The sequence below is a fragment of the Corapipo altera genome, unplaced genomic scaffold (genome assembly GCF_003945725.1).
Source record: "Corapipo altera isolate COAL_440 unplaced genomic scaffold, ASM394572v1 120, whole genome shotgun sequence".
Lineage (NCBI taxonomy): Eukaryota > Metazoa > Chordata > Aves > Passeriformes > Pipridae > Corapipo > Corapipo altera.
The window spans coordinates 89,270-99,404 of NW_020885081.1; the positions used below are offsets into that span (position 1 = coordinate 89,270).

At 63.2% G+C, this 10,135-nt stretch overlaps 1 protein-coding gene across 1 annotated transcript in view; it reads right to left on the reverse strand.

The window, feature by feature from the left end:
* Positions 1-1,209: 1,209 nt before the first annotated feature.
* The window catches only part of LOC113960105 (uridine-cytidine kinase-like 1), a 9,293-nt gene continuing 367 nt past the window's right edge, over positions 1,210-10,135 (reverse strand). The window contains exons 2-14 of the mRNA XM_027669480.1: positions 9,910-10,016; positions 9,559-9,729; positions 9,026-9,097; positions 8,586-8,775; positions 8,429-8,490; positions 8,136-8,152; positions 7,317-7,415; positions 2,295-2,388; positions 2,120-2,182; positions 1,890-2,012; positions 1,707-1,814; positions 1,472-1,628; positions 1,210-1,327 (exon numbers count right to left, since the gene is read on the reverse strand). Coding sequence (XP_027525281.1) covers positions 1,254-1,327; positions 1,472-1,628; positions 1,707-1,814; positions 1,890-2,012; positions 2,120-2,182; positions 2,295-2,388; positions 7,317-7,415; positions 8,136-8,152; positions 8,429-8,490; positions 8,586-8,775; positions 9,026-9,097; positions 9,559-9,729; positions 9,910-9,927 — 1,248 coding nt within the window. The 5' untranslated portion in view covers positions 9,928-10,016 and the 3' untranslated portion in view covers positions 1,210-1,253. The remainder of the gene's footprint in view (positions 1,328-1,471; positions 1,629-1,706; positions 1,815-1,889; positions 2,013-2,119; positions 2,183-2,294; positions 2,389-7,316; positions 7,416-8,135; positions 8,153-8,428; positions 8,491-8,585; positions 8,776-9,025; positions 9,098-9,558; positions 9,730-9,909; positions 10,017-10,135) is intronic.

A 10,135-nucleotide genomic window follows, 5' to 3' on the forward strand; every position in this document is an offset into this window, starting at 1 on the left:
CCCGCACCGGGGACACCCCGCACCGGGGACACCCCGCACCGGGGACACCGGTCCGGACACCCCGCACCGGGGACACCCCGCACCGGGAATACCCCGCACCGGGGACACCCGCACCGGGGACACCGGCCCGGACACCCCGCACCGGGGACACCCCGCACCGGGGACAGCCCGCACCGGGGACCCTGCAACGGGGACCCCGCCTGGCCCCGGCCCCCCCTGCACCGGGGACACCAGGTCGGCCCCACCGGCCCAGACACCCCGCCCCGGCCCCGGCCCCACCGGCCCAGACGCGCCATCCCGCCCCGGGTACACCCCGCCCCGCCCGGCTCCGGGACAGCCGTGCTGCCCCCGGCCCGGGGACACCGCCCGCACCGCTCCCGGCCCCGCGGCGGCAGGAGGCGGCACACGGGGGTCGCGCTGCTCCTTTATTGGTACAAAACGGCGGCGGGGGCAGCGCGGGGGTGACGGCCCAGCCCCAGGACAGCGCGGGGGGCACGGGCACACCCCCGGCCCCGGAGCCTCCTGCTGCCGCCGGGGCGGGGCGAGGCCGCCGCTGCCCTTTGGAAGAAGAACCTGAGCAACAAGGGCAGCACTGGGACGCCTCACCGCCCCCGGGAACAGCGGCTCCGCTCTGCGCACCGGGGCTGGGACACCACAGGGAGAGCAGCTAGATGCCAACCTCGGTACTCCCGGGGCCACAGGGTGGGGACGGAGTGCGGACTGGCAGGGATGGAGTGTGGATCGGCAGGGAGACAGTGGGAACATGAGGTCCCAGTCCCTGATGTTGGGGGTCCTGCTGGAACCTGGGGCTACCCACAATAAATACAAATAAATACGGATTCCAGGCACAAAGCTCGCCCAGTGCCCAGTGGGTACCAGGCCCTGTCCCCCTCCTCCCCTGGGGAGAGGGTAAGCAGCCCCTCAGGCACAGCTGTGGGGAGACCACCACTCCCTCTGGAGGCACGGCTGGCCAGGGCCCCAGAGGCAGGGCTCAGATGGCAAGGAATGTGCTGAAATGTCCCCTCTCCCTGGGCTGCATGAGGCCATCCCTCCTCCTCCTCCTCCTTCTCCTCCCTGGGGAGGATTGGTCCTTTGGGGTGGAGGGAGGCCGGCAGTGAGGGGCTTGTTCTGCAGGTCCTGAGAGCTGGGGGCTGCCAGGTGGGCACAGGCTGGCAGGATGGAGCCCCTCCGGGGGGCAGGGGTGGGGGCCAGCCCTGCAGCCAGCCTGGCCAGTGGCCCCACGGCTGACCAGCTCAGCAGTTCACGCCGTCACTCTCACACCAGCCCGAGGGGCCATCGGTTCCAAAGTATCTGTCCCCAAAGTTACCTGGAGGAGGAGGGGACAGAGTGAGAGGATGGCAGCACCGGCCCCACTGCAATCCCTGCCAGAGCCCCCTCAGTGTGGCCGTGGGGCTCCCCCCAAGGGTGCTGGGCCTGGCTGTGAGGCACAGCACACCCTTGTCCCCCTCACCGATGCCCGGGATGATGTGGAACTCCTCGTTGACTCGCTTGTCCACGGCGGTGGTGATGATGCGGACACGGGGAAAGGCATAGGCCACAGAGTGCACCCCCATCTCTGCCATCAGCAGTGACAGCAGGAAGATCCTGTCCTCCTGCACGTCGTGGTCCTGCAGCACAAGGAGCTCTGAGACCCTGGCGGGGCACAGAGGGTCCCCTGTCCCCGCACCGCCGCCCCGGCCCCTCACCAGCAGGACACGCACGGCCATCATGGCCGCAGCCCCTGTGGACACGGTGCTGTCCATGAGGATGACGTAGTCCTCGCTGATCTCCTTGGGCAGGCGCAGGTAGTGGAGCTGGGGAGGGAAGGAGGGGGTGTCAGTGACCCACTGGTGCTGCATGGCTGCATGCCGGGGTGCAGTGGGGCTCACCTCGGGCTCTCCCGTGTCCAGGTTGGTCTGGATGAGGATCTTGCCCAGGCGGATGTCCTTGCAGACGGCGGTCAGGGCTTGTTCCATGGTCTCTCCCGCTCGCAGGATGGACACGCCAGTGATCTGAGGAAGGGGCAGGGACACGTGTGCCAGGTGCTCCCAGCGTGTGCTGACCTGGCCCGGGGCAGACGTTTGCTTGTGGGGAGCAGGGGGCTGGGACCGTGTCTCACCCGCTGCCTGTGGAACCGCTTCCCCTCGTACATCGTGCCCTGGGGCGTCTCCACAGTGACAGACTGCAGAAAGGGGAGCACAAGGGAGTGTGGGGGAAGCCAGGCCTCGTGGCCCAGGGGCTCAGGAGGGGGGATGGGGATGGGGCTGTGGCTGCACCCAAGAGCAGCCACTCACCTTCAGTGGCAGGAAGGACAGGGCATGTTCGATCAGCAGCCGCATCAGGCGCTTGGAGTAGAAGATGAATTCATCCCTGGTTGTGTCCTTGTTCCTGGGAGGGAGGACACGCATGAGATGGGAGCAGACCCACCACTATTTCCCTGCAGATGGCATGCAGGGCTCCAGAGACCATCCATCAGAGAGAGCAGTCCCAGTCCGTGGGAACCAGAGCCCTCTTGGGGTGACACAGTCAGTGATCACCAGCATTTCAGGACTCAGAGGCCTTGGCTGTTGTCTTAGATGGGATCACACAGTAAGAGAGGGGCTCAATTCCCCTGGGAGGGGGACACAACACTGTCTGCAGACAGTGGAGAGAGCTGGGAGAGAATGGGGGGTGAGAGCAGGTCAGGCAGCACCAGTGGTCCTGGGGCAGCAGAAACTCAGGAGCAATGGGTGAGTGCTGGGGAGCCCAGGGGGGAACAGGAGCAGAGCCAGGATGGATCAGGACCCCACCGTGGAAGAGACCAGAGTGCACCATGGCCGGCATGCTGGATGATGGGAAAAGGTTGAACATATCCCCAGCCCCTCCCTCTGTGTACTAAGTCAGAGATAAAGCACTGCCAACAAACCAGGTGATTCTGAAATACCCGGCATGCCCTCCTCACAGCCCTGATGAGCTGAGGACAGTGAAAACAAACACGAACTAGAACAAAGCTGCCACAGAGCTGCAATTTCCAGGAAACCTGTCCCCACCCTCAGGAGGGGTAAAGTCAGCCCTGTGTGCAGGGCATTGACCCCAGGGCAGAGGGAAAGTGACTGGCTTTTCCTACCAGGAGCACTCTGGTTACCAGCCTTGAGGGGAACATGAGGACAAAGGAGCTCCACAGACATGTGCTTGTTCCCAGATGGAAGAGGTGGAGCTGGCAACGCTCCAGAAAAGGCAGAAGGATATTGAATATTTTTAGTCTGCATTTTAAGACATCTGCTGCTTCTCACACCTTGCCAGCTGACAGACAACCCCACTGAGGCGCCCGGAGGAGGATCAACAGTCACTGCTGTCCCTGGGTGTTCCTGCAGCCATTCCGGGGACACTCATGGGCAAGCACCTGCAGCGACCACAGCAGCCCATGGACACAGACATTCCCAAATCCCCAGGCATAGCTGGCACCCCCAGGGAAGGCGGAATATAACTTCTGGTCTGGAAGGAACAGGCGCCCTGCCTACGGCTCCCAGCACGGGCTGTCAGCATGCACTCACGGATGGGCTGCACCCACACACACACCCACAGCAACTCGGGAGCAGCACGAGCCTGGCAGCTGCCCTGCCTCCCCCGCAGCCTGTCCTGTCCCAGGCAGCTGCCCCCGCGAGCCCCGCACCGGCTGTGCCAGCCCCGACTGGGTGGGACGGGACCCGCAGTGCTCCTGCAGAGGCAGGTTCCTCTGGGGATGGGGGAGCACCCCTGGCCCCACCGTGCCGCTCTTCCCGGCACAGACAGCCATGAAAATTCTCCTCATACAGGGCACAAGCAGCTTTGGTGACACAGGGGGAAGGTGCGTGCGAGGGAGGGCAGCCAGACACCCCCAGCAGCAGCAGGGGACCAGGATCCCTCCACCGCTGCCGCCATCCCGCCTCCTCAGGTGGCAGAGCATTCCCAAAGGGGACACCGCTGTCCCAACACCAGTCCACTCCCCCACTGAGGGCACGCACTGCTCCCACCTGTGGAGGGGGCACAAGAACTGTGGCACACGGGAGCCCACAGCTGGGCACAGCAGCACCACAGCTGGCACTCCTGAGGACCTGAGCCTTCCCCAGCACGCTCAGGAGACAGCAGGAGGGTGCTGAATGGCCTGGAGGGACCGGGAGCATCTGCCTGGAGCTTGAATTGGCTCCACTCACAAACAGGATTCTCCACAGCCAAGAGCCAACTGGCACAGCCAGGCACTGGGAAACCTGGGCACAGATGGGCTACAGAGTCCCAGAATGGTATGGGTCAGGAGGGACCTTAAAGGTCATCTTGCCCCAGCCCCCTGCCATGGGCAGTGACACCTTCCACTAGCCCAGGTTGCTCCAAGTCCCATCCAACCTGGCCTTGAATGCTTCCAGGGATGGAGCAACCACAGCTTCTCTGGGCAACCTGTGCCAGGGCCTCACCACTCTCACAGGGAAGAATTCCTTCCCAAAATCCCATCTAACCTGCCCTCTGGCAGTGGGAAGCCATTCCCCCTTGTCCTGTCACTGCATCCTTCGTACCCCATCCATCCTCAGCCTCATGACTCAAACTGTGCAGCTATTCTAGTGCGAGGCTCATTTTCAGCTTCCACCCCTCCACAACAACAGAAAATCACTCTGAGAAGCACTTCCCCCAGGATGCCAGCCTGGATCTGCTGTGGTGATGCTCATCTGCTGCCACCGACACCCTCCTAGCAGACAGATGGGTGGAGCACGAGTAGCCTCTAGTGTGGAATAACAGGGAATGGTGCTGGCTGGCAGCAGCCTGGCATGCCAGGATCGACCAGCTGCATCCCAGGGAGATGCACTGGGAAAGGTAGGATGGGAAAAGGAGAGAGGGGAATCCTGGCTCACAACTCTGCAGTGATCCAGGCCCTGGGTTTGGGATACCAAGGCACTCGGAAAGGCTGTGCTGGTGGGAGCAGCAGCACTCCACAAGCACTGCGAGTGGGGCCAGTGGCATCGTGGCAGCTGGAACTTGGTCTAGTGGAAGGTTCCCTGCCCATGGCAAGGGCTGGACTAGGGATCCCTTAAAGGTCCCTCCCACCCAAACCACTGTCTGATTTGATGCATAAAGACAAGAGCCAGATCTGCTGGGGTGCAGTAACCTTAAGCACAGAGCTGCAGGAAGTGTGGCAAAAGGTGTGTTTGGTCCCCGTCAGCCTGGAGCTCCCTGGGAGACTGGGAGAAGGGTAGCAGGTAAGAGCAGCAGCTTGGGAGCAGAGGGTCCCATATGGGGACCAGCCACAGCCCTACACCGTGCCCAAGTCATGCAGAAGCCAGCAAGTGCTGACAAGTCTCACACGAGCTGCCTCCCTGTCCCCTAACACAGGCACTTCTCCCAGCAGAGCTCCTTGACTCAGGGATTTGGGAATGGCATTGCCCCAGCCCCAGCAGGATCTGAGGAGGCAGCTAACATGCCAAATTGACACCCCTCAGAAACACAGCCTTTCTCAGTTACCATCTGCAAGGGGCTCAGCTCACCACCCTCAACCCCACTCCCACGTGGCATCGGCACAGGAGCTCGAGGCCAAGGGTGCTGCAGGCCCCAGGAACAGCCCAACCCCCCCAAGCAGCTCAGCACAGCCCTGAGCCTCAGTGGATTAAGGTCATCAGGCACTTGTGGCACAAGGCAGAGCCACAGCCTGGGGGAGGGACGTGGGCCCTGGCACAGGGCTGTGCCTGGTACAGCCTGCGGTGCCACATCACCTGTTTTACTGCCGTGACCCACCCTGGAGCCTGCGCTTCCTCAGGAGGGAGGAGCAGGGAGAGGAATGTAGAAGGCGGTGCCCAGCCTGCACATGGTCGTAAGAATCACAAGAGCATAAATTGTTTGGGTTGGAAGATCTCTCTGAGACCATTAAGTCCAAATGCTCCCCCAGCACTGCCAAGGCTACCACTAACACATGTCCCCAAGTGCCACATCCACACAGTTCTTAAATCCCTGCAGGGATGGGGACTCCACCACAGCCCTGGGCAGCTGTGCCAGGGCTGGACAGCCCTTTCTGTGAAGGAATTGTTCCCTATATCCAACCTAACCCTCCCCTGGCACAGCTTGAGGCTGTTTCCTCTTGTCCTCTCCCTTGTTCCCTGGGAGCAGAGCCTGATCTCCCCCACGGCTCCCCCCTCCTGTCAGGGGGTTGCAGAGCCAGAAGGTCCCCCCTGAACCTCCTTTGCTCCAGGCTGAGCCCCCCCAGCTCCCTCAGCCCCTCCTGCTGCTCCAGCCCCTTCCCAGCTCCCTTCCCTTCCCTGCCCACGCTCCAGCCCCTCCCTGTGTCTCTGTGTGAGGGGCCCAGAGCTGCCCCAGCACTGGAGGTGCCCCAGCAGTGCCAGCACAGGGAGGGCACGGCCCTGCTGCCACAGCAGTGCTGGCACAGCCCCAGGGCCATTGGCCTCTTGCCCACCTGGGCACACCCGGGATCTTGTCCAGCCGCTGTCACCAACACCCCCAGGGCCTTTTCTGGCTTTCCAGCCCCTCTGTCCAGCCTGGAGCATTCCATGGTGTTATGGTGACCTAAGGGCAGGATCTGGCACTTGGCCTTGTTGACCCTCACACTACTGGTTTTAGCCAATCAATCCAGCCTGTCCAGATCCCTCTGCAGGGCCTTCCCACCCTTCAGCAGATCCACACTCACGCTCATCTTGGTCTCATCTGTGAATGTACGAAGGTGCACTCGATCCCCTCCAGATCTCTGATAAGGACAGAGGGTTCCAAACCCACACACAGGTGCCGTACCACCACAGCATGCACAGGCACAGGAGGGCCCAGCTGAGCTCAGCATTCCCTCTCTGCTGTGCAGAAACACACACAGGGGCTGCCAGATTCTGCAGCCACAACAACACGGAATCCCTCAGCGGTTCCAGGGGATCCAGCCCTTGACCCTGCACTAACACTACTGTCACCTGGACAAAAGGAGCATCAGAGAGGAATGAAAAGATCAAGGGAGTGGTGAAGTCATGAAAGCAGCAGCCCAGATTCCTTCTCCAAGCTAGCTGTAAACTCAAGTGCCCTGGGAGAGGGGCAGGAGGTACTTTGCCCTGTGCCACCATCCTGTGCTCCAGTGAGGAAAGAGCCAATTAGTCCCCTCTCTTTGTAGGAAAAGGCAGCCCTTGGCTCAGGCATCACCCAAGGCAGATGTGCCAAGGTCTTGTCACCAGAGAAGTGCCTGTGGGCCAGGGCCAGTTCCATTCAGCTGTTCTGCTCCAGGCCAACACCTTCGACTGACATCCCGTGGCAGAGAGGAGGAAAATTCTCCCCAGGCCTTGTGGTGTGACACCACCCAACAGGCTGGAGGAGGGGCAGGGACATACCTGATGATGGTGTGCATGCCCCGCACCTGCGGTGTGCTCTCCAGGACACTCAGCGTCTTCGGCAGCGGCTGCCCTTGGTGAGCAGAGGCCAGGGCCGCCCTGCAGAGAGAAAGGGGGTCAGAGCCGTGCAGCACGAGCAGAGCCATCACGCTGGGCCCTTGGAGGGACACGGCCTCGCTGAAGGAAGGCTCCAGGAGACCCCTCTACACAGGTTGGTCACCAGGAAGCACATGGCCTTCCCGCCTGGAGCTTGAGGAATGACCCACGTCTGGTACCAGGTACCAGAGAGACAGACCAGGGTGAATCTTCCAGACCACACACGCCGCTGCTGCAGCCTCCACAGCACTGGCCTCAGCCAGCATGAGAAGCAGCAGCTCTGCAGGGGCAGGACCATCCCACACACCCTGGGACCAGGCTCTGCCAAGGGACAAGGGCTGTCCCATCAAGAGGGGACACGATCTCCCAGGGAACATGGAGCATGCAGGGTACTTCTCCTGCAAAAGTGAGCAGCCCAGGATAACCCAGCACTCGGGGTAGGAGCCCCACTCCAGACAGGGATGGGAGCAGGGTGGAGAGCTGGCCGCATACATCAGGCACAGTGTGGGACGGGTCAAGCAGAGCCCGCAGCTGTGGCCACACGAGCCCCAGGGAGCTGAGAGCAGCCACTGCAGCATCGGGGAGGAGCAGCTACACTCGGGCACCACAGCAGAGGTCTGCCAGTGGTGACGGGGAGGCAGCAGGACTCAGGATCCAGTGGGTGCCAGCAGCCCCCCACCCCAGCCCAGAACCGGCCCTTCTGTGGCGGTGGGACCCACGTACCTGACCGTGATCTCACGCTGGGCGGTGGAACGGTCATCGGCGCGGCACAGAAGGACACAAGGACACCCAGTCAGTCACTCACAGGCCAGCACAGCCATCGCGGGCAGCCCGGCCAGCTCCCCCCCTCCTCCCCAGTGCCCGCCTCTCAGCTCTGCTGCCCTGAGAGCCGCGCTGAGGCCTTTTGAGAAGAGAGGTGACACTGAGCCCCCTCGGCGCTCCGGGAGCACAGGGCTGTGCACAGCCCCATCCTGCCCTCTACGTGCAGGACTCTCCTGATCCTCGCCCCAGCTCACCTTCTCCAGCTGGCTGTGCACGTGCTGCACGATGAGGTCCAGCGCCACAAAGTTTTCCCCACCTGAGAGGGGAGCAGAGGAGCCAGGTGGGACGGATGTCGACCTACCCCTGCCCCAAGACACCCATTCTCAATGGCAGGATCAGCTCTGGCCTCACCCCTGGGCACCACGATGTCGGCGACCTGCACGGTGGGCTCGATGTACTGTTCAAACGCCGGCTTCACAAACTTGTTGTACTGTTTGATGACCCCCGCCACGTCCCGCCCGCGCTCCATGATGTCGCGCTGCAGCCGCCGCACCAGCCGGATGTCAGAGTCCGTGTCCACAAACACTTTCATGTCCAGGAGCTGGAAAACTGGGAGGGGTGAGCACCCCTATGCAACCCTGCCTCGCTCCCCTCGGCCATCCAGCCACAGCACCCAGTGTCACCTCCCCTAGGGCCTCTGGCACGGGGTGTTCTGCCAGTGAGCGTGGTGACCTCTCCCCCCACAGCCCCCACCACTGCAGTGGCACCCAGGGCAAGCGCCCGTCCCATCTCCACAGGTCCCCTCCAGGTCAGCATGGAGCTGGGCCAGTGGCTGCCTCAGGCAGCAATACCTTGAGCAGCTCCTTGTTGGCAAAGGCCAGGATTCCTTCGAACACGATGACATTGGCCCCATACACCGTTTTCTGCAGGCAGACAGGAGCTGTGCTCGTCTTGCCCTCCTCGCATGCCGCAGCAGCACCAGCACAGACACTCCCTGACACCCCCAGACTCTCACCAGTGTGGTGGGGCTCCCCATAACCGTCCTTCACCACCCAACCTCTCGGGGTCCTTGCTCACACCTGCTCACCGCACTCCAGCTGAGCACGGACTCTGAGCCTGGCTCCAGACCCCAAACCTCTGCCCAACGCCTTCCCCCCACCTCTCAGCCTTCCTCCACACTGAGCCTCTCCTGAACTCTGTGCTGGCCTGTTCTGAGACCCATTCCCACGCTCCTGCCGCCTCTACACCTCCGGTATGAGCCTAGAACAAACCCCCCACATCTGATGATCCCCAGCCCCTCCCTGCCTTACTCTCCCAGCTCCCAGAGGTGCTCCCCTTCCTGGGGCTCTGACCCCCAGGCCCAGCCCGGCCCTGAGGCACCCACCCACTCACGGCGCCGGCTGTGCGTGGTGAAGTCATACACTGGCACCTTCACGCTCTTGCCCTTCTTCAGCTTGCGCAGGACACTGATCAGCAACTCGAAGTCAAAGGCATCGGGGTGGTCAAAGTTGTAGTCACTGCGGGCTGCCAGCGCCTGCTGCCCCTCGTCCAGCACCTGCAGGCATCAGCACCACTCAGTGCCACGCTGGATCCCTGAGCACTGTGCAACCCCCAGGGATTGGCACCACTCAGCGCTGCGCTGGACCCCTGGCACCAGAACTCCCACGGCCGCACTGGACACCCCAGCCCCAGCACCGCTCAGCACCGCGCCGGACTCCCGGACCCCCACCCTCACCTTGTAGAAGGAGTCCATGGAGAGAAGCACGACCCAGGGCACGTCCAGCGCCTCGATGATCCGAGTCGCCACCGTGGTCTTGCCCGAGGCGCTGCCGCCGCACAGGCCTGCAGGGAACGGGGGGGGGGGGGGGGGGGGCCCCCCCCCCCCCGGCCCCCCCCCCCCCCCCCGGCCCCGGCCTTCCGCCTGTCCCGCGCCCCGCCCCCCCCCCCCCCGCCCCCGGGCC